Here is a 14207-nt window from a genome sequence, read left to right as displayed (position 1 = left end):
CAAGACAACAGTAACTCATTTTAATTCATACCCTTCCATCCACACTCCACCTAAAATTGCTGGAAGGCCTCAACGAACCCATCGCAGCAGTACCTCCTCATTTTATTTCACACGTAATTCAGAAAAGGATGATTTTCTTCCAGTCCTTCCTGGAGGAACGAGAATCCGGAACAGCTGATTAACAACTTACATATGCCAGGGTTGAACATTAAGGCATGTCACTTGCGGAACAACATATTCCTTCGAGAAGATCATTCCTGAGGTGTGCACTCACCCACCCACATGCTAATTGCCTCCCAGGGCACCCATCTGATCACAGCTTCTGTAGGAATGCTGCCTATGGAAAGGGAGCGCGCAACAAGAAGTCAGGCACACAAATGGAAAATCTAATAAAAGGTATATCCAAAGGGGACTGAAAAAGCCTCTTCTAAAGGCCTTATGTAACATGACTTTCAGCCGAAGGCATCTTTCTAGACGAACTGAAACAAAAAGGAACCCTTTGCAGCAGCTTTTTCCTTTGCGGATACAAACTGCAAAGATTTTTTCGAAGTGGGAGCAGGGGGCGGGGGGGGAACCCCTCGTATTCAGTTCTGCTGTAATGCAGACCCGGCCCCAGAACCACGCACCAAACCCAGGTATTTGCAAGTCACTTTCCTCAGCGCATCAAGAAACCCACAAAATTTTCATCTGGGCCATAAAACGGGGATCACCCATCGAGTCGGGCGAGTATATGCCCCACAACCCCTCTCCTTTGGCAGCGGAGGCAGGGAGCTCTCTGCTCTCTTGCTCCGGTCGCCGTATGAAGAGAGATGAGCACACGGAACACCGCGCAGCAGCGTTCCCTAAAAACAGTGACTACCCACCACGCTGGAGGTCAGCTCCATCTAAACCGGCAGCGCGTGCCCACCAGCAAGCCAAGGCTGAGTTTTACCCCAGGGTTCCCGCTCTCTGCACCCACTGTTTTGCCTGGGATAAGACTCCAAGAAAAAAAAAAAAAAAATCAACTCTAAAAGCCTGCAAAGCTTCCAGTTTAATAGCGATATTCTGCACAAACGCTTTGCTCAGTACCAGCCGCCCATACGCCGGCAAGTTTTCAGTGTTTTTCCCTGGTGTGTACAGTTAATGGTGGTTAGCTCGACTCTTATCATCTCCACACCATTAATTGACATAAATTACATCTTTTTAAAAATATGCGGTTCGTTCCAACAGAGGCCATCTCTCTGCAGACCAACCAACCTGTGGGAACTGCAATTTTCAGCAGCTCAGAGAGCGGCCGCGGCTCTTGCTGGAGCCTGGGAATGGCGAGTTCCTGGCAAAGCCCCTGCACATGTGCAGGCAGGAAAACAGGAAGTTCAGACAAAGCATGGCCACAGCCAGAGACCCCGGTGGCTGCTGCTGCTGCTCCGCACGTGGGGATGCGGGGAGACCCGGGGGACGGGGGGATGCGGGGATTAGAGGGGAGGGATGCAGGGATGGAGCGGGGGGAGGGATGCAGGGAACTGCGGAGATGAAAAGGTGGGGGGATGTGGGGATGGAGAGGAAGAGGAGGGATGTGGGGACAGAAAAGGGGGGGGAGATGCGGGAGCAGAAAAGGGGGGGATGCGAGGAGATGTGGTGATGGAAAGGGGGGGACGCAGGGAGATGCAGTGATGGAAGGGGGGGATGCGGGGATGGAGGAGAGGAGGTGGGATGAGGGGAGATGTGGTGATGGAAAGGGGTGGACGCAGGGATGAAAAGGGGGGATGCAGGGACAGAGGAGGGGGGGATGCAGGAACAGAGGAGGGGGGGATGCAGGGAGATGCGGTGATGGAAAGGGGGGGATGCAGGGATGGAGGGGGGGATGCGGGGATGGAGATGAGGAGGGCAGTGCGGGTAGATGTGGTGATGGAAAGCGGGGGATACAGGGATGGAAAGGGGGGTGTGCGGGGAGACGCGGTGATGGAAGTGGGGGGGAGGATGCAGAGAGATGCGGTGATGGAAAGGGGGGGATGCAGAGAGACGCAGGAACGGAAAGGGAGGGGATGCGGGGCTGGAGGGAGGCAGCAGCCCCCTGGGTCTCCGCACCCCTCCACGCTGCCGGCGGGACCCTCCCCACCCGCGGGGCCAGGGGGCGGAGAGGCGGGGCGGCCCGGCGGAGGGAGACGGGCGGGGGCGCGGCGGTCGCGCAGGGGTTAACGTGCCGCGCACTTGCCGCGCCCCCGCCCCCGCCAATCAGCGCGGCGGCGGCCGGCGGCCGCGAGCGCTGCCATGACCATATATGGTAAAAAGCCGCGGCCGCCGCAGTGCCGCTGCGGCGGGCGCGGGTGCGCGCGCGCGGCGGGGCGGGGCCGGGCAGCCCGGCGCCCTCCTCCCCCGCACGTGGGTGCGGGGTCCCGCCGGGCGCTCATTCCCCCCCAAAATCGCCCCAAATCACCCACCCCCCCGACACCGACCACCTGCCCGTGGCCGGGGAAGGAGCCGGGAGCCGCCCGCCTGGCAGCAAAAAGCCTCGGCCGCAACAAACCCCCTAATATCGGTGAAACTTGGGAAGGAAAAGGACGTTTAAAATGAGTGAAAACGGGTTTTTGGCCGTGACACCGGCCCTCGGACGCGCCGGCTCGGCTCAGCCCTCGCGGAAGGTCAAACCACATGAGAAGTAGTTCACAGTGACCCCGCACAGCGCCGGGTTTGAGCGGACAGGAGGCAATTAACTTCTTGGAGGGCCATTTTCCCTGCTCCTCCCAAAGGCTCCGACATGCGGCAAGTGCATTTTTATGGCTCAATTTTAAAATCATACCAAAACCACGGCTTAAAATTGACCCTCCCCCCCCCCAAATACAACAGCGAGGATCTTGCTGCGGGAACTCGATGAATACCTCTCAAACAGAAATCAAAATGTTAGGGAGTTGAAGGCACCGAAGGAACAATTTCATCAGCCGAGGCTATAAAAATAAATGAGGAACACAGGAACTGGTTAGAGCGAAGCCAGCAACGTGTTGCATTGCAAAAGAACGTGTCAGGCTGGGGGGGTTGCGAGCAGAGCTGGCATGAAGCCTTCTCATATGTGAATATGAAATCAATACTCATTTATATCGATTATATATATCAATGAATAGTAAATAGCTGTATAAGGACAGGAACATCATCAAGGGCGCAAAGGTAATGACAAATACAGAGGAGGGCAGGAGGAATAACCGAATACAACCCCAGACACAAGATGGCACTGAAAAATGCAAAAGGCCAGATCACTCAGAATTGTCGGGAATTTCTGCCGGGGACTGAGAAAACATTGGGAAGTTAAGAGGGGAAAAAAAGAGGGGTGCGCGTCCCCCTGCCATCGGCGTCCGGCCGTGCCGTGATGCAACAGGGGTGCAACCGCGGGCTGTGTTGAGCAAGGAGCTTCCGACGGAGAGCTGCGGCACCGCGCGCGGCTTGGGCAAGAGCCGGACGCGTGGCCCGAAGATGGGCACAAAGCAGAAGACTTGCGAAGAGGGGCAATTCGTAAGACGAGCGAAATGGGGAGCTATTTAAGGAGGGTTTGGCTCGCTTTGCTTAGCGCAACTGAGGCAAAAGCGAGAAGCCTCTGTTCCTGTAACGCACTCGCCACGTGGGATGCTGTATTCCATTCTGGTCACTACTTCTATATATAAAACAGGGCAGATCTGCAAACGGAGCTAGAAAAAAAGGACAGGGCTGATGACAGACTTGAGGATATCTTACGTGTATAATTGAGAGAGAAGCTTGAGGGTCACAAAGAAAATAACGTTACGGAAAAAGACTTTGATCACAAGAATGTGCTGGTGAAGCACCAGAACAGGAGACGAGAGCAGCGCTCTCCAACGAGGCCGGGAGAAAGATGCTCTGCAGTTTTTTCCATGCGGTATCAGGGAGCAACAGGGATTTATTTCAGTCCGAGACACTGCTCCTGCTCATTCTTGAGCTTTTATAACACAGCACTGCAAGAAACTGCCAGGAAGGCTTCCGCACCCATCTTTTCAGCCTCCCCCCCAACCTTTCATCCGGCCATTCTCACAGCTGATGGACAGGAATCTAATTTTTCTGTGTGTTTTGCAAAGCACACCCCTGGGGGCTCTACAAATAAAGTCGAAGCAGAAGGGAAAGAAGCAGAGTGCATGTACAGGCTCACTGAAAGATTATTTATTGGAGACTTAGCAGCGCGTTGCACAGTAGAGAACGCAAGGGGAGTTTTTCCCTGCCCAAGATCAGAGGAAGCCCCTCTCCTCGATACCTCGGGATAAGAAGATCTGGCTGAAGTATAATAAAGCCGAGACACAGCCCTGCGATCTGGAGAAGTGCAGGACAGCTGCGATGGTATTTGGAGGAGCCGTTTTCTTACCGAGATCATTCTTGTCTTACACCGTACAGAGAAAGCGTAACCGAAGGGGCTGGCAGCAGCCTAGACCAGCTCAGATGCCAGGGCCATGAGCCCTATGGAAAAGCCCTTCTTGGAACCAGCTCCTTCCTTTGCATCCATCTGATACGGGGCTGGAAGGAGTAATTAATTCAGGAATGCACCTGAACCTAAGTGATACTGGCAGAGCTCAAAAAGCTGAACCCCTGACAGTGGAAAAACCTGACCACCGCCATCATAAATGAAGAGGCTTCATTAGGAGTGTGACTCTACGTAGAAACTTCTGTCATAAAGAATTGGCTCGGATTAGTCAAGCAAACCGCTTATTTACTGTGTGTAATGTACAGGAAGCATCAGGCTGATTACAGAGACATTAAATGGATTCTTACATGGCACTACTGAGCAGCATTTGTCACAACACAGCAAAGACTTCACAGCCTTAATGTTATTCGTAAACAAGTGCGGAAATGACAACAAAGCCGAGCATGTAATAACGAGAAACTTTCAAAAAGCACTTACCTTGTGCAAAGGCAGCACCAGGAAGGCTCCGCCACCGCTAGCATCTACAATTATTGCAACAAATCGGGGGTTTACTGCACAAAAGGAGCTATCCCAAGTAACGCGGGAAACGCGGATGTCGTCGTAACACTGATCGTTTTTCACCGCTTGGCCAAACACGTGGCGAAATTTGCTCTGTCGTACCACTCGCCTCATTGTGTCTGCAGGGAAGAGGAACGTCAAAAGAAGATCAGTTACAGGTGCAGGGACCTCCTGCTCGCCCAGAAGACGCCGGCCAAGGACCTCCATGGGACCTTCTCGTCTGCACCATCACCCCACTTCCAGCAACACAGAAACACGGTTTCACTCGCTGTTCCCACACCTTGCTTTAGACTTGCTAAGTTCTCACCTAGTTTTGCCTTTTTTTTTTTTTAAAAAAAAAAAAGAAGATAAAGTTTCGGGTTGTTTTGTACCAAACACAACTGAACTGCACTTCCAAGGGTGTTTTACAGAAGGAATTTGCCAGTTAAGCATCATGCTTACATCAGTAAATGTATTCTCTTATTGCAGTAAAGGAAGTTCCTAATCCTAAAAAGCAGTTTTTAGACAAGTCTCCGCATATTTTCGGGGATAAATCTGGTCTCGGATTGAACTTGTTTACTTTCAAGTCAGACAGGGTCCAGAAGATGTAAATAAAAATGCAAGCTCTCAAAATCCGGTGTTCCTGTGAAGTGGTTCCACATGTTCACTAGCTTCCATTTCTTTCTTCTAACTCCAAAATCTCACTAAAAAATAATAAAATTAGTTTCCTAGGCAGAAAGGAGTAATGGAAACAAGCTAACGACTCAAATTAACTTTGTGTGTCTGTAGCACTTCTTCTCTTGAGAAGAATAATTTTCAAGATGGCTTGAGTTAGAATAGAGGGAAAGGGACTGGCGTGGAAATTTCCGGCACCCAAGCCCTGGAAGAAGGCACGGGCCCAACACCGCATGCGAACACCAACCCTGGAAGCGAGCGACTGTCGTGCCCTCCGCGGACGCAACCTTACGGAGCCCTCACAGCTGGGAAGGACTTTTCCCATCATACAAGGTTTTTCTCCCTCAATCAGGGCTTGCAGGAGAACGAGGAGCCTCCATAGGACAGCATCTTGCTTTTACATATGAGAAAAATATTTCTGCCCCAGCCTCCAGGGAAAGCAAAAAAAAAAAAATAAAAAGTTTTTAAAAAATAAAAATAATCAGACTTCTCCTATCTTGCTTCCCAGTAGGTCCCCAAGCACATGCAGAGGCTGGGAAAAACTGCTCAGCTTCATGGATTCTTGCTCCAGACCCACCAGCCTGACGCTCCCGAGCGAGAGACTCTGAACGCGACTCCCTCTGCGCAGCCTGTCTGCGGCAAAAGTGATAAAAGGTTGTGCGTCTGTCTCCAACTGCAAAGGCTTCGCATGAAAGCGGAGCGAAAAAGAGACTTCAGAATGATCGCTGTTTTGTAGTCTCGGAGGTTAAAAAAAAAAAAAAAAAATATTTAACAGCAACAAAAAGCTGAATAACTGGAGGAAAGCACTCATCAGAGCTGGGAAATAAGCAGTCATGTAATATGTTTGAAGAGGAGAAAAATGTTACAATTAACATAACAGACAGCTATCGAGTGAAATACTCCAGTTTCCGCATAGATAAGAAAAAAGAATCGGAGTATTTGTTTTCCACCAGCTCCCCCCGACCACATCCAGCTGAAACATTCGGGAATTGGCACGGGCCATTTCCACAGCGTCTCTGTGTCCAGTCCGGGCAGCTGCTGTGGAGGTGCAAGTGCCACCGGTGTCACCAGCGTGACGGTAAGAGCAAAGGCCAGACTGAGGGTCACAGCCCAGGCAGCGAGTTACCCGTTCGGGGAAAAGCCTCACCAGCTTCTCTGCAGACACAGATAATAAACACATCGATTACGGGGCCGTTTCTGCGATGGGGACGTCTGTCCCCAGGTGTGGGGTGGAGGCCACCAACACAGGCCACGCAGCTGGCAATGGCTCTCAGCCACCGGTGACCTGACCGGTACGAGCTGGTGACACAGGCGTGAAGGGGGAGCGAAATACACTCTGCGTTTATCTCCAGCCATTGCGAGTAGGTGGGTTTTCCCCGCAGCGTTTCTCTCGGTGCCGCTTCTGTACTCACGCCCTGTTAAATCTCCCCAATTAACTCGGTCATTTCAGGGCTACGGGAGCGCCCCAAACACCATTTTTATTAAGAACTCATGCCGTTTAAGAAAAAACGGGCGTAGGTTTTTAAATGCAAAATTTGGTGAATGATTCCGACGCTTAAGATGTCCACAGGGAAAAAAGCTATATATAAATTATTAATGATTACCATGACATTATAGATGAACTTAGGCTTCCTCCGTACTTAACGTCAGTTCGTAGAATTGCATAATACACTTTCTGCCAACTATTTCGCATACAGCACAAATAAAAGGCCTGTTCTGTGTTGGGCACACCCAGTGACACCCCAGCGCAACGGGAAGCCATAAACCAGGAGCCACTTTCCAGCTCCGGGCAGCAGGTAAGGGTGCAAAATCCAGGCGTCCAGCTTCTTTATACACTCGCAACGCACAACACCGCCCCGGGAGCTCGGCTGCTCCATCCAGCTGTAGAGCGGAACATTAGGAGCAAACCAATGCGCGCACAGGACAGATAATTAATCACCTGGCAGTGAAGTGCACCCAGTTGGGGTTTTTTTGGTTTTTTTTTTTTTGGGGGGGGGGGGGGGGGGGGGGAGAATACAACTGCTCCTCTCACAGCGCGATGCGGCTTTTTGTTTTGTTTTCAGGCAAAGGAAGAGATTAAGTTATCCAAAATGGACGGGAGAAACTCTTGCCGAAGCAGATGGTACGTCGTGCCTTGGAGGTGGAGCGGTGCCAGCACAGGCGGCCGGGCAGGCTCCCCGGGGACGCACCGCGTGGCCGTCCGTCCCCAGCGGGGAGGGAGGGCGGGAGGGTGGGTGGATGAGGCAGGGCACGGCTCCGTCCAGGCACACCGTCCCTATTTCCCAGGGTGGATTCAGAGCATAATCCCAGCCGAGCCCCAGCCCCACTGAATCACGCACAAAGAAAAGGTGAATTTCAACTCGGAGATCCCCGAAAGACAAGAAACGCGCTTGTACTATCAACCTGCCCCAGGCCCAATTAAGATACACCATAAAAAAATGCAGCTCCACACCCAGTTACTAATTTATTGTGTAGACTCATTCAGAGACCTGTCAGACATTTTCATCCCGAGAGGGCTCCTCCCAGCCGTAAGCTGCTCGGGCGCTGCGCGGCAAGGCAGGGCTCTGCTGCCCGCGCTTCGGCATCCGCGGCTTCGACCCCAGAACCCTGCAAGAGCGGCATCGCCCCCTTCCTGCCTCCATCCCTCGCCGGCACGCCGGCTGACCCCAGGCCACCCTGAAGAAACGGGGACGTTCTTGCAAAGCCCAACGTGCCGCAACACCGCGGCGGGAAGCTCGCGAACGGCTCGGCCCTTTCCCTTCCGAAAACACACCTCGCAGGTCTTTTTTGCGGCAAAAAACCCGACTCACTCATCTGCCCGGGGCGTGCAACTCGTCGAGGAGAAGGGAAAAGTCCCCCCCCCCCCTGCTTTGCGCGCAGGCAATTTTCATGACTGTTCACCCACTGGCAATGTTCCCATCCCACTGTGCATCGAGATTAAAATCTGACGGCTTTGAAGGCGGCAAAGCGAGGGCTTAAACCTGCCTCGCTGAGTTAACGCGCGGCAAATTGCCCCGTGTCAACGTATCATATACCCCGGGGTTTTGCAATTTGTCCACTTTAATGCTGGGAACGTGGATATGATAGCTAAGAAGAAGGATTATTTGTATAGCTTGGATAGTTATATCTTTCCTTCACTTGAGCAATACCAGAACACAACCAAAAAAACCCGCTTATCTCCAATATCAGGTACCAGGAGGTCTGCCACTCTAATGGAAGAGAAACACCCTTCATCCTTTGGTGAAATTCTACTACTTTATTTCCCTCATCGCTAGCATTTGATGGAAAGGGTAATTTTTTGGTTTTCTATAAATGACTTTTAAAAAAATGCAAAGAGTCAGATGTATCCAAAAATACCCTTATTTGTTCCAAGCGGATTCGTTCCGGCACACCTTCGCTGCCCTCTTCCCCACCTACAGCTCATCATCCTCAGCAGGAACTCTCCGATGAACACATGGCGAGCAGCCTCCGAGTCCTCATTTCCATAGCAAAGGGAGTGATTCTTGGCGTTGGATCGCAGCCATTTTGATCTGGCTGCTCTCCAAAGAGAAGTGGTGGGAGAGGAGGGGGGAGGGGGGGGGGGAGAGAGAAATTGTGCAGGCTGTAGTTATAAAGAGCAGCGAGCGTGGATCTTCCAGCACGCCACAGAAAGCGAGCGGGGTGAAAAAACAACACAGGGTTAGCTTGATCCTGAGCACCCCCCCCCCCCCCCCCCCAAAAAGTCATCTTCTCCCTACCCCGGTTAAAACGTGAAGAGAATTCAGCATCCTCATTTGTTTCTCAATGCTGCAGTGCAAAGGATCCCCTCCTCCACCGTCTGCAAGAAAACCACAGCTGAATTTGGTTGCCACAGGTTCTCTCCGCAGGGCCACGTGCGGCCATCGGTGCCGGCAGGAGCTCCCAGGTTGGCCACTTGTAGGATTATCAGGCGAGACGCCGATACTGAGATGATTCGCCCTAAGGAAAGACTGATTCAGCCTCTATCACACATGCAAAAGTGTGACCTGGGACCCTCGGGAAGTGACTTTGGAAATACCCGAGCGGGCAAGAAAGCGCATCCGTGGTCAACAGGGCTGTGCTAGGGATTTGCCCTTAGGAAGTGGGCTTGGAGCAAGAGTTTTTTCAAAAGGAAGTCTAATTAGATCATTGTCTCTGCAGTTAAAGCTTAGCTAAGGAGCTGGAATGATCTCCATACACTTGCTAGACAGGAAATATTTTCTTTTTTTTTTTTTTTTTTGGTGAAGTACAAATTTGGAGAATTTAAAACCTCACGACTAGGAGCTGAAAGGAGTTTAAATTTTGCCAGAGTTACAGCCCTCAGCAAAATTAAAACAGAAGCATTAGACACCCTGCAAAGACCACTACAATAGAAGTGCTGACAGATCTACGACTGCGCTGATCTCCTGGATCCCGCTCCGCGACACACGGCATCTTACGCATCCCGGTGGGGACATAGGGAAGAGCCTTCAAAACTCTTCCTGTTTTTCCCCCCCAAATGTCAAGTGACTTCCAGCTGAATTTTACCAAAGATTTAACTCCGTCTCCCGCCGCCTGTGCCCGCCGTACAGCTCAGCCGCCGGCCTTTGTGTCAGCATTTAAAAGGACCTTAGAAACGCAGGATGCCGTCAGCCGTGCTCGCACAGTGATACTTTTCATTCCATTTCTTTCTGATCTCCCATCATGATGTGTCACAAGAGTTACCATGAGTTTGCCCATTTTCCTGTTTATAAAAGATTTATCTGTCTCAAGAATCCAACAGATGTATTTCTGTGGCTTCGGAGGGTTTTCAGCCTGCTTATGCAAGAGGAAACGCATCCTGCTAGGGAACACTTACAGGAAAACCCCCCACTAATGGCAAAATCCTGCTCAGCCCATGTGATTGTGATCCCTTCTGGAAAGGGAGACATTTGAAATAAAAGGCCCAGTTTAAGTCACAGGCAGCCGTAGGCTACTGTTAAAGGGGGAGCACAGAGATACAAATCCACTGGAGAGGGAGAACAGCATTTATAAAAGGTTGGCACTTGGGACTGGAAAGACTCTTCCTTAAGTGGAAAACATCAAGATTAAGTTGCAACTGTTGATGGTGAGCCCCCAAACTCAGAAGCGGAGCCTTACTGAAGAGGTTGCATATGCTCCAATGGCAGTTTGGAATAAAGGTACAGTCTCGGGTAACTATTAACAAACGAGAAGGAGATAAGGAGGAAAAAAAACAAAAAAATCAAGATACACTATAGGCAATGCCACCAGCACCAATTATGAATGATGATTAATACCAGGGGGCACCTGCCTCGTTAGTTATGGGGTGGACAGGGTGCTGGGGCCAGCAGGGAGAGGGGTCAGTCCCACCTGTGACACAGCCCACAGCTTCCCTGGGAGATGGGACATCCCATGCCATGGGTGCCCGATGCAGGGGAGAGCCCAGAGGCTGTCGAGTACCGACGCGTTGACTGTGCAGCCCCGGGTCTTTCTGAACACCCAGGCTGAGATGCTTGGGTCTCATCTGCAAAAGCAGTGAGTGCTCAGAGCTGAAACTGTTTTTTTTTTTTTAGAAGAATAGTAGAAAGTATGTTACAATCTTAAGTCATGGATGTTTCAACCTGAGGCCTACGTGCTCCCAGCATGGAGAAGAAAGCCCGCCTCATGGCAGGGCTGAGCCACATCTGCAGAGCAGTTGGCCATCACACAGATAAGCACCAGAGAAGAGCCCACAAGGAATCTAGTAATTCACTCTTCAGGCACTTTGAACATCATATGGTAGATAAGGTACACGGCCACATCTGGAACAGAGGACAGAAGCATTCAGAGGTTTTAAGGCCATAAAGAGACCACCATCCCATTGCACCTCCTGCTCCACGCAGGCAAGGATGACCCTGTCCCACCGCCATGGCCGTCGCTGCGTGGCCAACAGAGCAAGGGGCCAGTGGAGCAGGGACCGCACTAAGAGCCATACCCCACCGCATGTGAAAAAGGGAACAAGTATTACCCAGGTTATTTCCTAATCGCTGACATTTCTTAACTCCAGAGCGCTTGGTTGTGCAACCTCCGTGGATCCTCTGTAACCGTGCACATGCACGGCATGTTGTACCGTAGCACAAAGACACACGTGTGCGCCTGTGGGCATACACTGCCTCGCGCTGAGTCTAGCTGTACACATATTCCACATAAATACTTTACAGCCTTACCATACTGCACAGGACAGTGCCTTACAAATGTCTCAGAAGACTCACTCATCTAGAAGAAAAGCCTGCCAGATGATTTTACGGACAGCATTTTTGAGCACACCTTCAGCAGAGGAAGGAAAGTGAGACACATCCGTGGGGGAGGCAAGCAGGCACGCGTTTGCTGCCGGCTCCACCAGCTGAGCCAGGCAGACAGCAAGGACAGTGAAGATCACCCATTCTTCGAAACCAAAAGAGCACAGACTGACGAGCCCCAAAGGAGCAAGCTGATCACCACGGGAGACCAAGGTGAGCACGTGTCTACAGCCAGTTCAGGGCCTCGACTGGCATTAGACCACGAGAGCAGTAAATCGTTACCATTGTCACGGTGGAAAACCAGCATGCCACCAGCAAGGCTGAAGGAGGACTTCATCTCCCTCTCCAAGTATCAAGGGAATCAATGAACCCGGTCTCGTGATATTAAGTCTTGCAATATTTGGGCAAGGGAGGAAGCAGAGGGGGGAAAAGAAAAAAAAAGTCACAAGGCCACAAAAATTTCAGCTCGCCCTACGACTTCACATGAAACCTCTGGCAGAAAAAAGGAACAGCCACAAATACCTTGATGCAGTCGCCTACTTTTAAACATAATGCTATTCCCTCTATGGTGTACCATTTCAAATCAATTCATATTAAGCCCATTGCTGACAGAACTTTTGTTTTCAGATGTTCAGAGTTATTTAAACCAAGGGTGAACGCTACTACAGATGGTCACAATTCCAAAATACATCATATTTGTGCACAGATTATTTTCAGTCTTTAGTTACTTTAGTCTAGGTTGAGCAAGACCCTGCCATCTGATTTCACTTCATTTTAAAGACAAAAAGCTGGAATATGAACTTAATACTGAAATTTCCAGCTGTTATACCACTGGCGAGATTCTATTTTGGGATGGGAACCTAAACCACAGACTACCAGGGAATTCGATTATATCTCAACTGGGGAGCCCAGCACATTCAAAAATGTAACACAACCCAAACTTGAAATAAGCTGAAATTGCTGTTCTGGACAAAGTGCAAGGTGTTGGTTCTAACCTGTGAAATACTTGATACGATTCTGGTTTTCAGAACAGAACACTGAAACAATCACACTAACACCATTCTAATATGAAGAACTCTAAGTCAGAAGTGCCTATAATACTGAAATCTTCCAGGCATCGTGAAGAAGCACGTATTATTTCCTAAGAGTTTACCCTGTACGTGCTCACCTCGAGTGCACATCTCCTAGGCTGTGCCTGACACTGTTTCACGTGCACAGAGGGATGCAAAGGGTATTTTCACTTTTAAGATTTCAAGGTGTGCAATTCATCTTCTTGGGGGATCTTACTGCTCATACCATTTTGTAGCTTGTATCTTTACAGTCTAACATTACATCATTTACCATAATTTACAGTGACAAAAGGACACTGCAGTTGAAAGTCATTACCCCGAACAGAGCTTTGTCTGTCTTCATTTAATCTGTGTCATCTACCATAAAGCTAGAGCAATGAATGCACGCAAAAATCATTACACAATTTATCGGGAGGCCATAATGGGATGGGTAACCAGCAAAGAGAAACACTGCAGCAGTTATACAAACCCTGGACCTGAAAAGGTGAGGCGGCTGAGGAGCAGGAAGGGGTGCCAGAGCAACAACCTCCAAACCAAGCTCCTCTTCTGGCTTTATATCTTTTATAGCATCTTCTGTCAGCTGGTGCTAAAACTGCCAACCTCATAGGCGGTGATGTGTGATGTACTGGGGGATATTTGGATGATGGAAATTTAGCACACGCTGGGCAAAAAAGGTCAGTAAAATGTAAACGGAAGACAGAGAAAAGCAAAGTAGAAAAAAAAAAAAAAAAAGCAAAGCATTGAAATCCAGGACAAAACCTTGTAAATGCAAGTAACATACGGAATACATGGGGAAAAGAGGACTAGGGTACCTGTGGATTAAGCATCCCAGATGCCTCCGTGCATCTCTGCATTTCAGCTTCCACTTTTGCTGCCAGCAGAGACAGCTATACAGTCGGTGGGCACCAAACATGCTTTACTGGGTCAGGAACGGGAACCCTTGCACTGGAGTAGACAGACTCCCACCTTAAGACACCGCTGCTCCAGCAGCTGCCCGCAGAAGGCCATAGTCTTTCATATGACCCCATCCTTCGTTCTCCTCCACTTTCTCCACTGGAATAAACACCAGAGATGCGTCTTCCACACTGTAACCTCATCCACTGCCAGGAGACGGAGCAATACACTTCCCGAGCTGAACAACAGCCCTATGAACTTCAGCCAGAGACATTACACCAGGGTGACGGAAGATGCTACTTACACCCCTGGGGACTGACTGCATCACCCCCACAGTAAAAGCAGCACATGCCACGGAAAGGAAAGCAACAGGGCTCCAGACCA

The 14207-nt window shown here is 50.3% G+C and overlaps 1 protein-coding gene across 2 annotated transcripts in view; it reads right to left on the bottom strand.

The window, feature by feature from the left end:
* The window catches only part of CORO1C (coronin 1C), a 61081-nt gene that overhangs the window by 24734 nt on the left and 22140 nt on the right, over positions 1 to 14207 (bottom strand). For both annotated transcript variants that reach the window (XM_054219337.1, XM_054219338.1), the window contains exon 2: positions 4871 to 5070. In XM_054219337.1, the coding sequence (XP_054075312.1) occupies positions 4871 to 5065 (195 nt within the window). In that variant the 5' untranslated portion in view covers positions 5066 to 5070. The remainder of the gene's footprint in view (positions 1 to 4870; positions 5071 to 14207) is intronic.

This window comes from Rissa tridactyla, chromosome 13 (assembly GCF_028500815.1).
Source record: "Rissa tridactyla isolate bRisTri1 chromosome 13, bRisTri1.patW.cur.20221130, whole genome shotgun sequence".
Lineage (NCBI taxonomy): Eukaryota > Metazoa > Chordata > Aves > Charadriiformes > Laridae > Rissa > Rissa tridactyla.
Note: the sequence above shows the minus strand (reverse complement) of the source record. Positions and strands in the feature narration are given on the sequence as shown.